The sequence below is a fragment of the Nycticebus coucang genome, chromosome 3 (genome assembly GCF_027406575.1).
Source record: "Nycticebus coucang isolate mNycCou1 chromosome 3, mNycCou1.pri, whole genome shotgun sequence".
Classification (NCBI taxonomy): Eukaryota; Metazoa; Chordata; class Mammalia; order Primates; family Lorisidae; genus Nycticebus; species Nycticebus coucang.
Window position 1 is genome coordinate 59199998 of NC_069782.1, and position 19784 is coordinate 59219781.

A 19784-nucleotide genomic window follows, 5' to 3' on the forward strand; every position below is an offset into this window, starting at 1 on the left:
CAAATGTCCCAAATGGTCAAATCGCCCCTAATACAGAAGCTGTACGTTTGTTTTATGCAGTATTTTGGACTGTGTATTTGTGTGCACTTGATTTTACTATAAAAATATTTTAAAAATTCCAGTGGAAGCCAGGTGTGGTGACTCATGCCTGTAGTCCCAGTGCTCTGGGAGGCTGGGGTGGGAGGATTGCTTAAGCCCAGGAATTTGAAGTTGCAGTGAGCTATGATGATGCCACTGCCCTCTAGGGAGACTCTGTCTCAATACAAACAAACAAACAAACCAACAAAACAAAATCTTAGCTTCAAAGTTCATCTCTACTTCTCTGCTTTGAAGCTGCCCCCTCCCCCCATGAAGCGGAGGAGCCCAGGATAGCAGAGATTGTGTCCTCTCAAGAACCTACAGTTCCTGGTGCACCACAGCTGCTCAGTAAATGCTAAATCAGTAGGGAGGGAAACAATCGGTATAGTAGGTATAGATCACAATATACTTCAAATGAGTTAAAGAGTTAAATGTAATGTTAAACCATTATTATTTTTTGAAACAGGGTCTCCCTTCTGTTGCCTGGGCGGTGTGATCATAGGTCACTGCAATGTCAAACTCCTAGACTCCAGCAATCCTCTGCCTCAACCTTCTGAGTAGCTGAAACTATGGGTGTGCATCACCATGCACACCTGGCTAATTTTTCTATTTTTAGTGGAGACAGGGTCTTGAACTCCTGATGTCAAGTGATCCTCCTGCATTGGGTTTCCAGAGTGCTAGGATTACAGGTGTGAGCCACCGTGCCTGGCCTTAAGTCATTATTTCAACAAATATTTACTAAGCAATCTATTTTGTGCCAGGGTTGCTGAATAAAAGCAGTGACCAGAACCAGTTTCCTGTTCCTACGGTCCTGACACTTTAATGGAAGAGGCAGATGGCAAACAAGTAAACAGATGTTTAGTTTTGTTTTTCACATAGTGAAGGTAGCTATTCTGTTCATAAAGTAAATTGATGGGAAAAATATTGGAACCACATTAGGTGTTTGAGAGTGGAAACACACTGGTTAAGCCTCAAAAAGTAGGAGAAGGTGGTCACGTGAGCATGAACAAGGAGAAATATTTCAGGAAGGTGGAACAGCATGTGCAAAGGCCCTGAGGTGGTAACGATCCAGAGTCTTGGTACCTCATGCAGCCGCTGGTAAATAAGCACTAGTTACACAAATCCCACTGAGTTCAGTCTTCTGCTCAGAGTCCTCCCATGGCTCCCTACTGCCTTGTGGGTCAAATCTAAGCTCCTCAGCCCAGTACGGGGCTGGACTTGACCGTAGCTGGGGCCCAAATGCCGCCGGCTAGCTGGCGCTCCTTTGGGGAGTGTCACTGCAGGCCACGCCCTCAGCTGCGCCCACACTCCAAGCCCGGCTCCTGAGTTCCACCTCACCTCACCATTGGACAGCTTGGAGAGCCTGGACGGATGGTTGGCTGATGTGGCCGTCAGTTAGAGTCAAAGCCTAGATAACCAGTTTCAGAGGTTCTAGGGGGCAGGCTTGGATGCGGCGCAGCTAGGGCTGCAGCTTCAGGTAAAGTGCCAGCTTTCCGGGACACCCACCCAGGTCTTGGGGAGGGATCCGGGTGCGCACAGAGACCCTACGCGGCGGTGCGCTTCCAGCCCGTCCGCGGACTCAGCGCTCTGCGACGGGGCAGGCGCCGTGTTCCCTGGCGGGGACCTATCTGCACTGGGAGCCCCAGGTGGGTAGCGAGCAGAACTGGGGGCCTCTGGAATCCTGAGACTGCCCCTTCATGTCCTTCAGGGGCCAGTGTGGGGGTCGCTCTCCTCCTAGCGCCGCAACGGTCCTGGGACCCTTTCTCAGCATTTCCCCGGGACGGCTAGGAGTCCAGCGTCCAGCCCCTCTAGCTGGGCTGGGTGTGGGAGGGTGATGCGGAAGCGGAGTTGCGGGGAGGGACGGATGGTCCCCAGACCTGCAGACAATGGGTAGCGGATGGGACCGCCCTGCGGCGCTTCCTGTAGGAAACTGCCCTGTCTGTGGGAGACGGACCTGGAGGCGGGTGGATGTGCAGCTGACCTGAGCACCCCTGTCCTTCTGTCCACAGCTTCCTTGGGGTTCTGCCCCAATACTTATGGTTGCCACAACCTCGGGCCTTCTGGAAGGCGCCCCTCCCCAGGACCGAGATCCGCCGAGGCCTGCCAGGTCCCCCACCCCTCCGGTTTCATGATCATAGCTCAGCGTCCCGAAATAGTCCCTGGGGCGGGAGAGGGGGCGTATGGCGTCGGCTCTGACGGCGTAATGAGGGGGTCTCAGGCAGAGGATCCGGATCTAGCCGTGACAGCCAGGGTTTGGAGCTGAGGACCTGGGAGGGCAGGAGCAGAGGAGAGGGGCCCCCACTTCAGGGAGTCTGCAGCCCCTGCAGGCAGAGGTGTGAGCCCGTCCTTCCACACCCCCCAGTCCCAATCAGGGGCATCGGTGGAGAGACTGACAGGGCGCAGCCTGGGAGGGCCGAACCTCTTCAGGCTCCCTGGCAAGGGGAAGGGGCTGCTTTTAGAATCTATTCAAGTTTAGGGGCCAATTTAGGGACTCTGGGCAAGCTATGTGGGTTCAAATCCTGCCTCTGTCCATGTGTGACAGGACATTTAATCGCAGCTCAGTTTCTCCATTTGTACAATGGAAGAAGGACAATGATAATAGAAAGGCCAATCTCAGAGGGTGTAGCTAGGATTTAAAAAAAAAAAATCTCTATACCCATAAATTGCTAGAATAGAGGCTGGCTCATAGTAAATGCCAAAAGTGTTGTTAGCATTATTTGCCATTCTGGGGGCATCCACCTGTTTTTCAGCCCTGCCTCTGGGTCTGGCTGCTCCAGCTGGTTTAGGTCTTAGAACAACCCACTGATGTTTTCTGAGATCCCTTGGCTCAGATTTAGGTGTGATCAGGTCACTGGAGGAGGGAGCTGACCTCACTGAGTCACACAGCCAGCCGTGAGAAAGGCAGGTGCAGACCCCTGAGCCTTGATCCCAGGTTTTTCCACAACCCAGTTCTTCCCTCACAATTTCCGGAAAACAAGCCATGAGATGCACTGGCTGTCCTCCGGGATGACCTGCTGCCCTGCTGGCCCACCCCTTGCAGCTGCTGTGAGGGGATGGGAAACAGCTGCTTGGGGACTGGAAAGGGCTCCCCCATCTGACCTTGGAGTGGGAAGGGAGGTGTTAGGGACCCAGGGTAAACAGAGGTGGGCTGTGGAAGCGTTCCCCCCATCCGTGGGGCAGGGTGGTCAGACAGGCTGAAGGGTGCTCACTGCTTGGTAATGTCAGGCACATAGGCGGTCACTTGGAATGTGAAAGTCAGCTGGGAGGGTCACCAGGGGCTTAGTGCAGATGGCAGTGGGCCAGAGAAAGTGTGAATCCGGCCTGGCAGGGCTAGACAGGCAAGAGGGTAGTGAGAAGTTGTGGCTGGGCTCTGCTAGCAAGGAGTCGCCAGGAGCTGGACTGAGCCCAATTCAAGGGCATTTATTTCCCATAGATGAGATTAAATTAATTGCTATGTGCCTCAGTTTCTCCATCTGTAGAATGGGAATGATAATATCTACCTTGTAGGATTGTAGAAGAGCCTCTCTACATTTACTCTGGCAGGGCATAAAGTGGGCACTCAATACAAGCTCCCTTCTGCTCCCTGCAGGTTTTCCCATGTGGGCTTTCCAAAGTCCCATCTTGCCCACTCTGTGCTTTTTGTTTGTTTTTTGTAGAGATAGAGTCTCACTTTACCGCCTTCAGTAGAGTGCCATGACATCACAGGACTCACAGCAACCTCCAGCTCTTGGGCTTCCGCGATTCTCCTGCCTCAGCCTCCCGAGCAGCTGGGACTACAGGCGCCTGCCACAACGCCCAGCTATTTTTTGGTTGCATTTCAGCCGGGGCTGGGTTTGAACCCACCACCCTTGGTATATGGGGCCGGCACCCTACTCACTGAGCCACAGGAACCACCCACACTCTGTGCTTTTTGAATCAAAGTTCTGGACTTAATATTTGTCCCTGTTAAATGTCATATTATTAAATGTAGCCCAATATTCCTTATTTTCTTAGAGCTTCCATCATGTCTCCTGAATAGTCTCTTTTAAAGCCAACCCCATGAATAGGCACAGCTCTGACAACCTGGGTGCTTGTGGTTCCATTACGAGCTCTTACAAGCCAAAGACAAAGCCCTGTGGCTCTACAAAGGAGACATTCCCAGGAGACAAGTGTGCACTGATCTGCATCCTCAGTGCATCCAGCCCACAATTTCCCATCATTCCTACAAGGGTCTCCCAAGTTTCTTTGATAAAAATTCTGCTGCACACAGGCTTGGCGCCCGTAGCTCAGTAGTTAGGGTGCCGGCCACATACGCTGGGGCTGGCAGGTTTGAACACAGCCTGGGCCTGCTAGAACAACAATGACAACTACAACAACAAAAATAGCTGGGCGTTGTGGCAGGCGCCTGTAGTCCTAGCTACATGAGAGGCTGAGACAAGAGAATTGCTTAAGCCCAAGAGTTTGAGGTTGCTGTGAGCTGTGACGCCACGACACTCTAACGAGGGCAACATAGTGAGACTCTGTCTCAAAAAAAAAAAAAAAGAATTCAGATGCACAATTACATCGTTTGCATTTTTCTAAGGGAAAAAAAATTTTCAAATATCTTGTTCAATTATACATGTATCTATATGTACACAGAGTGCCAAAAAAATTATATGCATTTTGGGCAGCGCCTGTGGCTCAAAGGAGTAGGGCACCGGCCTGGTACCGGCCAAAAAAAAAAAAAAAATTATATGCATTTTAAGAAAGGAAAAAACTGTATTAAATTGCAATATTCAATATGTACCAATAACATTCATTATCTCCTATATGGTATCTTGTATCTCTTGTAATTGCAGAAGTCAAACACGGCTTGAGTATTACAATTTTAATAGTTTTCTTTCTTAAAATGTGTATACACTTTTTTACACCCTCTGTGTATAAATGCTGAATCTGTCCAGAAGAGTTTTTAATGAGCCCATGAAGGGTTGGAGATAGAGCCTCACTATGTCGCCCTCCGTAGAGTGCTGTGGTGACACAGCTCACAGCAACCTCAAACTCTTGGGCATAAGCGATTCTCTTGCCTCAGCTTCCCAAGTAGCTGAGACTACAGGCACCCACCACAACGACCAGGTATTTTTTGTTGCAGTTGTTTAGCTGTTGTTTACCTGGCTCGTGCCAGGTTCAAACTTGCCACCTTTGGTGTATGTGGCTGGCACCATAACCACTGTCCTACTGGGGCTGAGCCAGGGCTTCCAACTCTTACTCTTCCTTTCTCTAAAGGCTCATAGTCCACCTCTTTGAGCATGGATTTCTTTTTTCTTCCTTTTTTTTTTGGAGATAGAGTCTCATTCGGGCACCATGCTCGAGTGCAGTGGCTTCATCATAGTGTACTGTAGCTTCAAACTCCTGGGCTCAAGTGATCCTCCTGCCTCAGCCTCCCCAGTAGCTGGGACTATAGGTGCATGTCACCACTTCCCAATAGTTTTTTCTAATTTTTTGTAGATGGGGGTCTCACTCTTGCTCAGGTTGGTTTCAAACTCCTGACCTCAAGTGACCTTGGCTTCCTGGAGTGCTGGGATTACAGGTATGACCCACCATGCCCAGTTTTGAGTGTGGATTTTTCTTTTTTTTTTTTTTTAATTTTTAAATTTCAGAATATTAGGGAGTACACGTGTTTTACTTATATACATTGTTTTTGCACAGATTAAGTCAAAGTTACAAGTGTGCCCTTCACCCAGATAGTGTGCTCTGCACTCAGCAGGTGTGTTTACACATCCCCCCACCCCCTTGAGCATGCATTTCTAATCGTCCTCAAGAGTTAACAGAAACCCCAGTCTGTATAATGGCTCGCCTATCCCACTCCTAGCTACTCTTGTTTTCTTGTTTATCTTCCTCTCTTCACTTCATCATTTTCCTGTCTCCTGCCCAGCAGATTGAGACCTGGGGATCCCTACATTCATTCATTCAATCCAAAGTTTCAAGGTCTCTTCAGGGAGGAAGAGAGACCATGGGGGTGGTGGTGAAGCCAAGCTCTTGGGCCTGTTTACTCAGACTCAAACGGGAGCCTGAGGCTCATGCCAAAGGGACAGGGCCTGGCCCCACCCTCACGCCCTCTGGGGCCTGTTTTCAGGGTCTGTCTAGGAGCTACTGGAGAAAACATGGCCAAGTTTGCCCTGAATCAGAACCTGCCCGGTGAGTGTGCAAATGGGATACATGTATGTGCACAGATCCACATATGGGTACCAAATGGACACAGCCTGAAGGTCCTACTTTACACAGTGGCCAGAAGGCCCATGCCAAAGCCTACTGGACAATGTCATGACCCTGCTTAAACTTCCTGTAGGCCCTTTAGTCTCCTCAGGACACCCTGGCCTCAACCCTGTTATGCCTCCAGCTGACCCTCCTCAGTCCCGCCAAGGGTTTTTCCATGGGCTATTTTCTAGAAGTTCTGTCCCTAGCTGCTTCCTCCTCATCATCCAGAATGCACCCTTTAAGTCCTCTCCATGGGAAACCCCCTTGACAACCAGAGCTGGTTTTACGCCCTCCTGTTATTCCCTATTTCATCTGCTGTTATTATTTTCCTAAGCATCACGTTTATCTGCTTCCTACAAGAGGGGTAGGATGTCCTGTCTTGCTCACTGCTGTGTCCCCAGGGTCTACAAAAGAGCCTGACACACACAGCAGGTGCTTAATAATGCATGGCAAATGCCGGAGGTGGCGGGTTCAAACCCAGCCCCGGCCAAAAACCACACACACAAAAAAAAATAAATAAAAAAAAAAATGCGTGGCAGAATAACTATTTGGGTGCAGATAGGTGTGCGAGCCTTGGACGTGGGTATAGGCTCTGGCAGTCATGAGGCATATTTTGGGGTAGTGGAAGACACGCGGCATGACCTTTCCATGCCCCCATCGTGCCTGCAGACATGGGTGGCACTCGTCTGTGCTCGGGCCCAACCGAGGGCGTTCACAGTCCGAGCTCTCCCTACTCGGTGGAGACGCCCTACGGCTTCCACCTAGACCTGGACTTCCTCAAGTATGTGGAGGAGCTAGAGCGCGGCCCCACAGCCCGCGGAGCCCCGGGAGCCCCACCCTCGCGCCGTCCACGCGCACCGCGGCCCGGCCTCGCGGGCGTGCGCAGCCTTGGAGCCTGGACGTCCAGCGAGTCCCTGGCGAGTGACGATGGCGGAGCGTCGGGCGCGCTTTCCCCGGGAGCACCTCCGGGGCTCCTGCTGCCACCCGTGTCGCCGCGCGCGCCGGTGCTCAACCCGTGCGTCGAGCACACGCTGATGGAGACCAGCAGGCGGCTGGAGCTAGCACAGGCGCACGAGAGCGTGCGCGGTCCGGCCTGCACGGTCCCGCTCAGCCCGCGGGGGTCGGGCCGCAGCAGTCCTTCCCCCAACCCGGCCCCGGCCTCGCCAGGGCCCGCGCAGCTCCAGCTGGTGCGCGAGCAGATGGCCGCAGCACTGCGGCGGCTGCGAGAGGTGGAAGACCAGGCGCGTGCGCTGCCCGAGCTGCAGGAGCAGGTTCGCGTGCTGCGCGCAGAGAAGGCGCGGCTGTTGGCCCGACGCGCGCAGCCAGAGTCCGATAGGGAGGCCGACGCGCGTCGGGACAAGCTCTCACAGCTGCGGCGGCTCACTGAGCGCCTGGCCACCTCCGAGCGCGGCGTCCGTGCCAGGGCCTGTCCCCGGGAGGATGATCTCTACGAGTTGGCTGCCAGGCTCAGCGAGAGCGCGCTCCTCGTCCTCGACGGCGCGGCCGGGACGCCCGACGGGAAGCCCCAGACCCGGGAGGTGGGCGCTGAGATCATGCCCGAGACCCGAGACGAGGGTGCCCAAGTGGTTCCGGAGACCCGGGAGGTGGGCGTGGACGCAGCCCGCGAGACCGTTGAGGCGGACGCGTGGGTGACCCAGGCGCTGCTGGGGCTGCCCGCGCCTGCCGAGCGCGAGCTGGAGCTGCTGCGCGCCAGCGTGGAGCACCAGCGCGGGGTGAGCGAGCTCCTGCGTGGTCGGCTGCGAGAACTGGAGGAAGCACGCGAGGCGGCGGAGGAGGCGGCGGCCCAGTCCCAGCCGCGCGAGGTCGCCATCCAGACCCTGTGGAGATGTACGGAGAAGGCCACGCAAACCGAGTCCCCGGCGGAGGCCCCGCCCTTGACTCAGGGGAACCCGCCGGGATCCAGGGATGCAGACAAGGCCGTGGCCCCTGCTGGTAAGTCAGGGCCCCTGACTGAGCCCTAGCCTATGGGTCCCTGAAGTGGAACTCAGTATTCTAATCTGATCTCTTCCAGCCGTCCTCAAATCCATCATGAAGAGAGACGGTACACCCGGTGCCCAACCCAGCCCAGGACTCAAAAGCCTGCAGTTTGTTGGGGTCCTCAACGGAGAGTGAGCACCTCCCCCTAACCTTTGGCAGCATCTGCTGAGACACAGACTGGGATTTGATTTCCCAACTCTGCTACTCAGCCCGCAGCGTGGTCTTGGCAATCCTCAGTTTCCTCATCTGTGAAATGGGGACAGCCACTCCCACTTCTCAGGACTCCAGAACAGGCCCTTACGGGAGGCTCAGCAGACGCCTCCCACACTGTCTCCAGGTACGAGAGCTCGTCTAGCGAGGACGTCAGCGACTGCGACAGCGAGGATGGTGGCGCCGAGCCCCCTAGGAGCTCCTCGGGTTCTGGGGACGACAGCGACGGGGGATCAGACTCCGGCCTTCCTACCAGTGGGGATCTCCAGGACCCTGAGCCCGAGGCAGAGTCTCTGCCGGTGGCACAGGGGAGGTGAGCGGTATAGGGGTTTGGAGCCAGGACGGCTGCACCTCTGCCTGTCGCCGCCGCGTGCTGATTCTTGAGCCTCTCCTCGTCTCTCCGGCAGGTGTGAGCTGAGCCCGCGGCTGAGGGAGGCGTGCGCAGCGCTGCAGCGGCAGCTAAGCCGACCTCGCGGAGGAGCGTGCAACAGCGTGAGTGTCAGGAGAACGCTTTCCAACTGGAGTAGTGTGGGCCCCATCTGGACCTTCCCTGACCCAGCTCTCCAAAGGAATCTTCGCTTTAGGACAGAGCCGACCTTGCCTTGGTTCACCAAAAGGGGTCTGTCCCAGTCCTACTGCCCGACTTTCCAAAGGCAAGCGCTCGTTGCCATTCCCCACTCCAGGTTTTGTTGCTGATAACTTCCCCAGAAGGGAAGGACCTTTCCCTCTCTGATTGGGTTGTAGCCCCACTCCCATGAGGACAAGCAGGGACCTGCCTGAGCACCAAAGGGTCTTCCCAGCCCCAGCTCCCGCCTCCTCCCCGCCATACACCCCTTCCCATAGCCGAAGCCCATCTATACCCCTGTGGCGGCAGGGCGTTGCTCACCTGGTGGCCCAGGAGTGGTTTCGAGTGGCCAGCCAGCGGCGCTCTCTGGCAGAGCCTGTGGCCAAGGTGCTGGAAGGAGTGGCGAGCCTGGGACCAGAGCTGCTGGCCCACGTGGTGAACCTGGTGGATGGCAACGGGAACACGGCGCTGCATTACAGCGTTTCTCATGGGAACCTGGCCATCTCGAGGCTGCTGCTGGATACGGGTCAGAGCCAAGGAAGGGTGGGCAGGAGGCCAGGAAGTGGTGGTGGGGGCCAGGGTTGCCCCTGGAGTGAGACCCCTGAGAAGAGTGCAGAGAAGGGCTGCCCAGGCACAGGGCAGGCCTCCTCCTCGGGGTTCCAGTTTCCTAATGAATGGATTGCCATGGACCTCTTGACCCCACCACACCGCTAGCTCTGCTCTGAGGCTTTTCCCACTTTTAAGGATAAGGAAATTCTTTGCTCTAGGGTTAGGTAGACCTCAGTTTAAGGGCATTACTCAGCTTTGGGAGGCGGAGGCTGGACGATTGCTTGAGGCTAGGAGTTTGAGACAGCCTGAGCATCAGAATGAGACCCTGTCTCTACAAAAAAAAAATTTAGCTGGGGGTGGTATGCACCTGTGTCCCAGCTACTGGGGAGGCTGAGGGAGGAGGATCACTGGAGCCAAAGAGGTTGAGGTTACACTGAGCTATGTTTGTACCACTGCTAATGTGGAACCATGCCCTCTGTCGTTGAATCTCCAGCGTGGACACAGTCATAGAGTTCCTGAGCCCCAATGGCCACCTTCAAGGGAGCATGCTCACTGGACAGGGCTCTGACTACTTTTCTGGGTTAGGTCACTGAGCCTGCCGCTCCCAACCCCAGGTCCTGCGCTGGCTCCATTTCACCGGTTTCTATCACCTGCCTACTGTTGCTCATCCCCTGCCTCAACCTCCCCACTCTGGAGCAGAGAGGCACACATCCAGATGTTGCTGAGGGTACAGGCATTTACTGAGAGCCTATTAGACACCAGTGCAGCCCTGGGAACTCCACAATGTTTTCCAGGAACATCCCCAGGGATTCTCCTGTGGGTCCAGTAATCTCTGGGACTCGTGGGCTGAGATGGCTCTCACTCTCTGTCCCCAACCTCCCAAACACACAGACCCCTCCCATCCCTGAGGGTATGCTGAGCTGGGGAAGGACAGCTGCTCTTATAAGAGAAGGGTCTTGCTCTGCTGCCCTGGCTGGAGTGTGGTGGAACCATCATAGCTCACTACAGCCTTGAACTACTGGGCTCAAGTAATCCTTGAGTAGTTGGGACTACAGGTACATGCAGCCATGCCCAGCTAATTTTTCTATTTTTTGTAGAGATGGGGCCTTGCTCTTGTTGCCTAAGCTGGTTTCCAACTCTGGCCTCCCAGAGTGCTGGGATTACAGGCATGAAGCACTGCACTTGGCCATCACCTACATTCTGTTTTTTTGTTTGTTTGTTTTTGTCGAGACAGAGTTCTACCCTATACCTTGAGCATAGTGCAATGACGTCTTAGCTCACTGCAACCTCAGACTCAGGCTGTAGGCATTCTGCTGCCACTGCCTCCGAGCCACTGGGATTACAGGCATTCGCTGCAGCACCTGGCTGGGTTTTTCCATTTTTTTTCTTTTTCTTTTTGTAGAGACAGAGTCTCACTTTACTGTCCTCGGTAGAGTGCCGTGGCGTCACATGGCTCACAGCAACCTCCAGCTCCTGGGCTTAGGTGATTCTGTTGCTTCAGCCTCCCAAGCAGCTGGGACTACAGGCACCTGCCACAACGCCTGGCTATTTTTTGGTTGCAGTTTGGCCGGGGCTGGGTTTGAACCCACCCCCCTCGGTATATGGGGCCGGCGCCCTACTCACTGAGCCACAGGCGCCGCCCTTTTCCATTTTTTTTCATGAGTCAGGGTCTCACTCTTGCTCAGACAAGCTTCGAATTCCGGAGCTCAAGCAATCCTCCTGCCTCAGCCTCCCACAGTGCTGGGATTACAGGTGTGAGCCACCGTGCCTGGCTATCCCCTACATTCTAATTCCCATTTGGCTCCTAGACTGTCTCCTGGTTCTTGCCATCTCCCTGCCCTTACCTGTTGCTGTCATGTAAACCTGGGGCCTTTCCCTCTCTAGGACCCTGATTCTTCATACCCTCCCCTTAGAGGGGCTGTTTCCTCTTTCCTTGCTCTGGAACTCTGGGCCTGGAGGGAGCTGTGTGTCTACCTTGCTTTGCTGTCCATTTCCAGACCTTCCCACCCCTTCTCCTTAAGCCCTATCTTGGATTCTTTTGTCATTAATCAGACCACTATCCCTTATCCCTTCTTCTGCCTTCTCCCTCTAGCCTCAAGTCACTCCTTGTTTCTTGAATTTTAGCTCCTGGCCTGTTTTCCCTGTCCCGATCCAGCCTAATCCTGGCTGCAGAGTCACTGATCACTTCAGCCCACTGTATCTTGGGCTGCATTTTTCCTACCTGCCTAAACCCAGTGAGGTCAGACACTCACTCACACAAATTACATGGAGCCAATTTCTTGCTTACAGATAGGCAGCAAGGGAAACAAGTCTGGGGTTAACAGTGAGCCAATCAATCAAAAAAAAAACAAAAAAAAAAACAGTGAGCCAATCTCCCAAGGCTCTGGGAAGCTGCTCCAGGTGCATGCACCACAGGTGAAGGACCTAGGAAAGTAGCCCAAACCTGGGATTTACACACTGGCATATGTGAGTCACTGGGCTAAAGCATTGGAGGATATCCTGTTTCTAGGAGGGGGACAGGAGCAGAGCCCAGGTTGTTCCAGCAAGTTCTTCCTTATTTCAGGAAATGGCATGCCCAGAGTAATCTACAGGTTACTCTTTAGAACTACAAGTGAGAAAAGGGGAAAAAAATGGGTTGGTAAGGCCACCTAGAGAACTGTCCTGGACTTGTCAATTTTGGTATCCTCTTGGATGTCCCTTGACTTCCAAGCTTCTCAGGTCCTTGGCTGCCTCCCCTCCCTTGATCTTGAGGTCCGCTCTCATTAGCCTTCCACATACAGGGTCAACCTTACATCCTGATGCCTCTAATAACTGTGCCCCTACATAATCTTACTGGCCAGTCCCCCTCCTTCCTCTCCCCTCCCGAATTCTCAGCTCACTGGCATCCATTCCTTCCTCAACAATCCTTGGGCCTTATAGGGACAATTACCCATTGCCTCCTTCCCATTCCAATGCCCCTACCCCTCTGCATGTCTCCTTGCCACCCTCCTTTAGTCTGTTAAGAACTCTTCCCCATCCTGCTCTTCCACCTCATCCAGCCTGTTTGGCAAACCCACAGGGAGCTCTGAAGTGTTTGTTGAATGAATGCATGCCTTAACTCCCACAGAACTGTTATGAATGTATAGCTGTGTGTCAGGGTGGGTAAGGAAGGGGAGAGGGGAATATCAAATAAAAATATGAACCAGGTGCAGTGGCTCACTTCTATAGTCCCAGCACTTTGAGAGGCTGAGGTGGGAGGATCGCGTGAGCCCAGGAGTTCAAGACCAGGCTGGGCAACATGTCGGATCCTGTCTCTAACAAAAATTTAAAAATTAGCCAGCTGTGGTGGTAAGCACCTATAGTCCCAGCTATTTGGGAGGCTGAGGTGAGAGGACTGTTACAGCCCAGCAATTCGGGGCTGCAATGAGCTATGAACATGACAGTGTACTCCAGCCTGGGGAACAGAGAGAGATCCTGTCTTTTTTTTTTTTTGTAGATAGAGTCTCACTCTATCACCCTGGATACAGTGCTCTGGTGTCATTGTAGCACAGCAAACTCAAACTCTAGGGCTCAAGAAATCCTCTTATCTTATCATGAGCCGCTATGCCTGACCCGACACCCCCTATTTATTTAGAGACTGAGTCTCACTTTGTCACCTGTGGTAGAGTGCCATGGCGTCGAAGCTCGAAGCAATTTTCTTGCCTCAGCCTCCTGAGTAGCTGGGGCTACAGGTGCCCCCCACAACGCCCAGCTATATAATTTTTTTAGAGACAGGGTCTCGCTCTAGTTCAGGCTGGCCTCAAACTCATGAGCTCAGGCGATCCTCCACCCCCGCCTCAGCCTCCCAGAGTGCTGGTATTACAGGCATGAGCCACTCCACCAAGCCCTGACCCTCTCTTTAAAAAAAAGAAAAAAAGGAAATAAATAAATAGGGATATGGGCCATGATAAAATGATAAAAACCAAGACATGAAATCAAGAAATGTGGTGGGGTGGCACCTGTGGCTCAAGGAGTAGGGTGCCAGCCCCATATACCGGAGGTGGCGGGTTCAAACCCGCCCTGGCCAAAAACTGCAAAATAAAATAAAATTAAACTAAATTAAAAAAAAAAAAAGAAAGAAATGTGGTGATTGGCTGGGTGCAGTGGCTCTTGCCTATAATCCTAGGGATTTTGGAGAACAAGACAGGAAAATCCCTTGAGCTCAGGAGTTTGAGACCAGCCTGAGCAAGAGTGATACACTGCCTCTAATAATTAAAAAAAAAAAAAAGGGCAGCACCTGTGGCTCAAGGAGTAGGGGGCCGGTCCCATATGCCAGAGGTGGCGGGTTCAAACCCAGCCCCAGCCAAAAACCACACACAAAAAAAGAAAAAAACTCAGAAAAATTAGCTGGGCATCGTGGCTGGTGCCTTGTAGTTCCAGCTACTCAGAAGGAGGAAGATCACTTGAACCCAAGAGTTTGAGGTTGCTGTGAGCTAGACTGATGCCACAGCACTCTAGTCTGAGCAACAATGAGACTCTAAGAAAAAATGAAAGAAATGGATGATCCTTTAGTTAAGCAAGGCCTCAGGGTAGCTGGGAGAGGGAAGATTTATGGGGTCTGCTGAGACCCTGCTCTGGTTATTTCTTTTTTTTTTTTTTGTAGAGACAGAGTCTCACTTTATGGCCCTCAGTAGAATGCCATGGCATCACACAGCTCACAGCAACCTCCAACTCCTGGGCTTAAGTGATTCTCTTGCCTCAGCCTCCCAAGTAGCTGGGACTACAGGCGCCCGCCACAACGCCCAGCTATTTTTTGGTTGCAGTTCAGCCAGAGCTGGGTTTGAACCCGCCACCCTCGGTATATGGGGCCGGCACCTTGCCGACTGAGCCACAGGCACCGCCCCTGCTCTGGTTATTTCTGTGTGCCCCTTCCCCACCTGATACCCTCTACTGGTGTTGTTGAAGGAACAGATTGACACTCACACAACTAGGTAATGCCCCTCCATCTCTGACACCACTGCCCTCTGCTCCCCACCTCACTATCTCAGATCCCTTCCCTCACTGTGTTATCTGTTCCATAACCAGGATCCAGCCTCTTCCACCCCCTTTCATCTTCCCCAAAGCACCGCATCCTCTGGAGCTTTCAGAATGGCATTGGAGACAGGAATTAAAACTGCCGCTCCAGGCTCGGTGCCTGTGGCTCAAGTGGCTAAATCCAGCCTGGGCTCACCAAACAACAATGATGGCTGCAACAAAAAATAGCCGGGTGTTGTGGCGGGCACCTGTAGTCCCAGCTACTTGGGAGGCAGAGGCAGGAGAATCACTTGAGCCCAGAAGTTGGAGGTTGCTGTGAGCTGTGATGCCACGGCACTCTCCCCAGGGCAACAGATTGAGGTTCTGTCTCAAAAATAAATAAATAAAATAAAAAATAAAACTGCCACTCCAGACAAAGCTGAGCTAACAATGTCTGTGCTTACTTCAAGATGGACAGCGTTAACCAGGCTGGATTTGTTTCCCATGCTGCCATCCAAAGCACCACATACTTTTTCAAACAAAAAAACTATTTTCTTTTAGCTCAGAAGGTCAGAATTCTGAACTCAAGGTGTTGGTGGGTTGGTTCCTTCCTGGGAGCTCAGAGGGAGAATGCATTCTTTTTTTTTTTTTTTTTTTTTTGGTAGAGACAGAGTCTCACTGTACCGCCCTCGGGTAGAGTGCCGTGCGTCACACAGCTCACAGCAACCTCTAACTCTTGGGCTTACGCGATTCTCTTGCCTCAGCCTCCTGAGCAGCTGGGACTACAGGCGCCCGCCACAACGCCCGGCTATTTTTCTGTTGCAGTTTGGCTGGGGCTGGGTCCGAACCCGCCACCCTCGGCATATGGGGCCAGCGCCCTACTCACTGAGCCACAGGCGCCGCCCGGGAGAATGCATTCTATGCCTTTCTCCTCACTTCTGGTAGTTGTGGGCAATCCTTAGTGTTCTAGGTTTATAGCTGCTTAACTCCCATTCTCTCTATCACATCCTGTTGACCTTGTGTTTGTCTCTGTCTCTCTCATATAAAGACATCAGTCAGACTGGGCTTGGTGGCTCATGCTGTGATCTTAGCACTCTGGGAGGCCAAGATGGGAGGATTGCTTGAGCTGAGGAGTTTGAGACTCCCCCGATCAAGAATGAGACCCAGGGCGGCGCCTGTGGCTCAAGGAGTAGGGCGCTGGTCCCATATGCCAGAGGTGGCGGGTTCAAACCCAGCCCCGGCCAAAAACCACAAAAAAAAAAAAAAAAAAAAAAAAAAGAATGAGACCCAGACTCCATCTCTACTAAAAATAGAAAAAAAAAGAACAAACAAAACCCAAGCCAAAACAAACAACTAGCCAGGCATTGTGGTGGGCACCTGCAGTCCCAGCTACTTGGGAAGCTGAGGCAAGATTGCTCAAACCTAAGAGTTTGAAGTTGCTCTGAGCTATGACACCAGGGTGACAGAATGAGACTCTGTCTCAAAACAATAACAACAACAAAAAAAAAACAAATAAAATAAAAACACCAGTCATACTGGATTTGGTCCTACCCTAATGACTTCTTAATTTGATAACATTTGCAAAACTTCTTTTCAAATGAGGCTACAATCATACAACATAGGACATCACTTCATCATTTTGGGGAGACACAATTCAATCCACAACACAGGCAGTAGGGGAGAGGATGATTCCAGAAGACCAGAAGCTAGTAAACCTACAGGCCGTAGCAGACAGCTACCTGTATGCCAGGAATAATGGGGAAGACCTGAGAGAATTTCAGTAAGTGGGTGACTGGGCCAAATTTCTTTTGAATCATTGCTCCTGGCTGCCACAGAGAACCTGGAATGGATTCAGAGACTAGGGGAGCAAAGCTGTGAAAAGACACATCCATTTATTTTTTTTCCACCCCTCCCCCCCACATTCATTCATTGACAAATGTTTACTGAGCACCCACTGTGTGCTGGGTATTGTAAGTACTGAGGGATACAGCAGGGAAAAAAAAAACAAGTCCTGTCACTTTGAAATAGAGAGGTCCAGGAATGCTTCATTTGAGGTGAGATTTGAGCAAAACCCTATTTAGGCAGGAACTATGACTGTTCAGGGGGAGTGGTGATGTGACCATTATTATAAGACGACATACCTGACGCTGTAGGGAAGTTAGAGGACCAAGTTGGGCTGGGGCTATTGGCCTCTTGATGGATAGGGGACCTTCTCTCCCAGGGGTCTGTGACGTTGATTGCCAGAATAGAGCTGGCTACTCAGCCCTCATGCTGGCTGCGCTCACTAATGTGGGGCAGGAAAAGGAGGACATGGCTGTGGTACAGAGACTCTTCCGCATAGGTGATGTCAATGCCAAGGCCAGCCAGGTGAGTGGAAACCTCTACTCTGGCTCCAAGTCCAGAGGTCATGTCTACTTTGAAAGTCAACCTGTGTCCAACCTCTGTCCCTTCTTCCCACTCACCAGACAGGGCAGACGGCCCTCATGCTGGCCATTAGCCATGGCCGTCAGGACATGGTGGCAGCTCTGCTGGCATGTGGGGCTGATGTGAACACACAGGATGCAGATGGGGCCACAGCACTGATGTGTGCTAGCGAGTACGGGTGCCTGGATACTGTGCAGCTGCTGCTGGCCCAGCCAGGTTGTGACCCCACCATTCTGGACAATGTGAGCCACCACCATTCCCTGCTGGTATGTTTTTGACATGTGCCCATGCTTGGCTCGGGGACCTAACCATCGCTTACGTCCCTCAGGAGGGCACCAGTGCCCTGGCCATTGCCCTGGAGGCCAAGCAGGATGAGGTGGCTGCTCTGCTGCATGCTCACCTGAGCTTGAACCAGCCTGAGTCCCAGGTGAGTGCCACCCAAGAAACAAAGATTCCAATTATAAATCTTGTCTGGGAAGGATATTAAATGTACGCAGGAATTCATTTCTGCTATTCAAGGGTAGAAGCAGGGGTTAGTGTTGTGATTCTCATACATGGTGGGATCTGATGTCTAAACCTGCAAACACCGTAACCTCAGGTTACAAGACTGAGTCCTCCAGAGGGAAAGTAACCTAAGGCCACACACTGCAGAGCTGAGGAAGACCTAGCTCAGACCTTTCTTGCATGTCCCTGAGCTCCTGTGACCTGCCCCCAGGGAGGCTCACATGAAAAGGAAGATCTTTGCCTTTAGGCAGGGTAGTGGGAAGAGGGTGCAGGCTCTAGGACTGGAGACTGGATGACACCTTGTTAGCAGGGAGGAGGGCAAGCCTGGGAGCAGAACATACAGAATTTGCCCCCAAAGGATGGTGGCTTATATTCAAGAAAAAATGCCAGGCTCTGTTCTCAGCACTTTCATAATCAAAGTCATCTAATTATCCTGCCCATCTGGTCAAATGATTTTGCGTAGGTTCATGTGAGTGTTCTGAGCCCATTCAAGGTAGGCTAAGCTACGATGTCTGGCAGGTTAGATGTATTAAACATATTTTTGACTTAGAAGATTTCCACCTTAACATGGCTGTATTGGGATATAACCCCATCATAAATGGAGAAGCATCTGTACTTGCTCCACTATTAAAGAGACAGGGGAAGAGTGGTCAGGCATCTCTTTCAAGTCAGAAAGGGTTAGAGGTGGCATTCCAAACAGGGAGCCCAGCTCCACGGCAGAGGGTAAAGATCCTCCTTAGGAATGACCACAGCAGGACCCTTCTCTCTCTAGAGCCAGTCATCCTCTGAGTTCCCCACAGTCACACCTGGTGAAGGATGCAGTGACACTGCTGGGGACCACCAGCCTCAGTGAGCTGCTGGGCTCAGTGGACCTGGATGAGAGATCTTTCTTCCCCCAAATGAACTTCTGGGACACAGAAGAAGCCAGGATCCTCTGTGGAGGTGATAACCCAGGTCAAAAGCAAGGATGTTTTAGCTTCGATGGTTGTGTCCAGGGAGGGGCTCACACTAGACCCATGAAGTGAGGTGGGTGCTGAGTGATACAGCCCTAGTTCACCCACTTCCCAAAACTTCTTTCCCAATAAACAATCCCTACTAAGCTTGTGTCCTGTCTAGAGTGGGAATGTGTATACACATTAAAACACATGGTTCACCCTCCTTAAAAAGGAAATGTCTCCTTTGGGCAGCCCCCTCCTAGGCGTCCAGAGTGCAGCATTGACTACCTTTGCCACCCAAGAAACCTAGCAAAACTTTAGACAACCCAGAAAAGAACCAGATTTACAAACAATACGAAGGCTTTATTTAACACTTGCAGATCATCCTTGTTAAGCCAAGTGGTCGCAACTGTAACGTCCAGGACACTGTAAACAGACCCAAGAGTGAGATGCTGACCGGTTCCTCCTCCCCCTTTAGCAACTTGCAAACTCCCTTCAATCCTCTTGCCAGTTTCCGCACACCCTTTCTGCCTCCCAGACTTTTTATCCATGTAGCGAAGCTTCCCTACCACCAGCCCAGGGTCTAACAAGGGCTGCCTCTCTGCACCCACCAGCAGCCAAGTTCAGCGTAGCCTCCGAGCTTCTCTCTCCGACTCTAACAGGGTGAGCACGTCACCCTCGCGTACGGGGCCTTTTACATTGCGAATGATGGAGCGGCTTGTGTCGTCCATAAATTCCACGCGCACCTACAGGTCCGACGGGAAGGAGTCAGGGCGGGCCACGAACAGGCTCCGCCGGGTTGAAAGCAGATTTAGGTTCAGAGGGCGTGTTGGGGTAGGATTGCGGATACTTATAAGGGACCACTGAAGACCAAGGAACGAGCCAGACAGTGCTCAAACCCTGTTGGCAGGCCCTTGGTGAAAAAGGATAGAAGCTTGGGATGGAGGGAATATGGGTTTTCGGATTCCGGCTGGCACTTGGCTGGGGCAGGGAAAGGGCCACCACGTTCAGACTCTGAGGAGTCGTCCCGGCTCCCCCCACCCGCTCACCTGCGTGCACTGTCCCTGAGAGCCGGTCCTGCCCAGCACCTTGGTAACCTGGGGAAAATAAGCTGGGGTTAGATCTGCCCGCCCGGCTTCTCTACTCTTTCCGACCCAAATTCTGGCCCCCACCTCACCCGGGCCAGCTTTATTGGCTGCACGCGGCTGGTGTCCATGATGGCTGCAAAGCGGAAAGGCGGCTGTCGGGCCGGCTGAGAAAGATCACGTGTGTGGAAGACCAGCTTTATTGGACGCTCTAGCCCCGCCCACTACCTCTCTCGCGAGATCACGCCGAGT

At 52.6% G+C, this 19784-nt stretch overlaps 2 protein-coding genes across 7 annotated transcripts; one reads left to right on the forward strand and one right to left on the reverse strand.

The window, feature by feature from the left end:
* Positions 1–1530: 1530 nt before the first annotated feature.
* On the forward strand, positions 1531–18627 carry KANK3 (KN motif and ankyrin repeat domains 3). Of its 6 annotated transcripts, none has more exons than XM_053583396.1 (14): positions 1531–1555; positions 2088–2185; positions 5542–5623; positions 5743–5800; positions 6170–6231; positions 6961–8244; positions 8324–8420; positions 8627–8812; positions 8907–8991; positions 9374–9590; positions 16806–16951; positions 17050–17250; positions 17337–17435; positions 18285–18627. In XM_053583396.1, the coding sequence occupies exons 5-14, from the start codon at positions 6198–6200 to the stop codon at positions 18363–18365; spliced, it is 2430 nt and encodes an 809-aa protein (XP_053439371.1). In that variant the 5' UTR covers positions 1531–1555; positions 2088–2185; positions 5542–5623; positions 5743–5800; positions 6170–6197; the 3' UTR covers positions 18366–18627. The 6 variants fall into 6 exon arrangements, with proteins under 6 accessions (XP_053439371.1, XP_053439373.1, XP_053439370.1 ...); XM_053583395.1 differs by having other exon boundaries at positions 1540–1555; positions 2088–5169; XM_053583394.1 differs by lacking the exon at positions 1531–1555 and adding an exon at positions 1591–1724 and having other exon boundaries at positions 2088–5169.
* A 168-nt stretch (positions 18628–18795) lies between these two features.
* Positions 18796–19699, reverse strand: RPS28 (ribosomal protein S28). Its single transcript, XM_053583407.1, has 4 exons — positions 19625–19699; positions 19497–19544; positions 19059–19193; positions 18796–18873 (listed from the first exon to the last, which is right to left on the reverse strand). Exons 1-3 carry the CDS (start codon positions 19661–19663, stop codon positions 19071–19073), a joined length of 210 nt encoding a protein of 69 aa, XP_053439382.1. The 5' UTR covers positions 19664–19699; the 3' UTR covers positions 18796–18873; positions 19059–19070.
* Positions 19700–19784: the final 85 nt, after the last annotated feature.

What these genes read in the sequence shown, in the direction of transcription:
- RPS28 (XM_053583407.1), bottom strand. Translation starts at nt 19,663, where the DNA reads ATGGACACCAGCCGCGTGCAGCCAATAAAGCTGGCCCGG. An exon ending in AGCCAATAAAGCTGGCCCGG is followed by an intron (nt 19,545 to 19,624) that starts GTGAGGTGGGGG and finishes TATTTTCCCCAG; the next exon opens with GTTACCAAGGTGCTGGGCAG. An exon ending in CTCAGGGACAGTGCACGCAG is followed by an intron (nt 19,194 to 19,496) that starts GTGAGCGGGTGG and finishes TCGGACCTGTAG; the next exon opens with GTGCGCGTGGAATTTATGGA.
- KANK3 (XM_053583396.1), top strand. Translation starts at nt 6,198, where the DNA reads ATGGCCAAGTTTGCCCTGAATCAGAACCTGCCCG. An exon ending in GAGGCTGCTGCTGGATACGG is followed by an intron (nt 9,591 to 16,805) that starts GTCAGAGCCAAG and finishes CTTCTCTCCCAG; the next exon opens with GGGTCTGTGACGTTGATTGC. An exon ending in TCAATGCCAAGGCCAGCCAG is followed by an intron (nt 16,952 to 17,049) that starts GTGAGTGGAAAC and finishes CCCACTCACCAG; the next exon opens with ACAGGGCAGACGGCCCTCAT.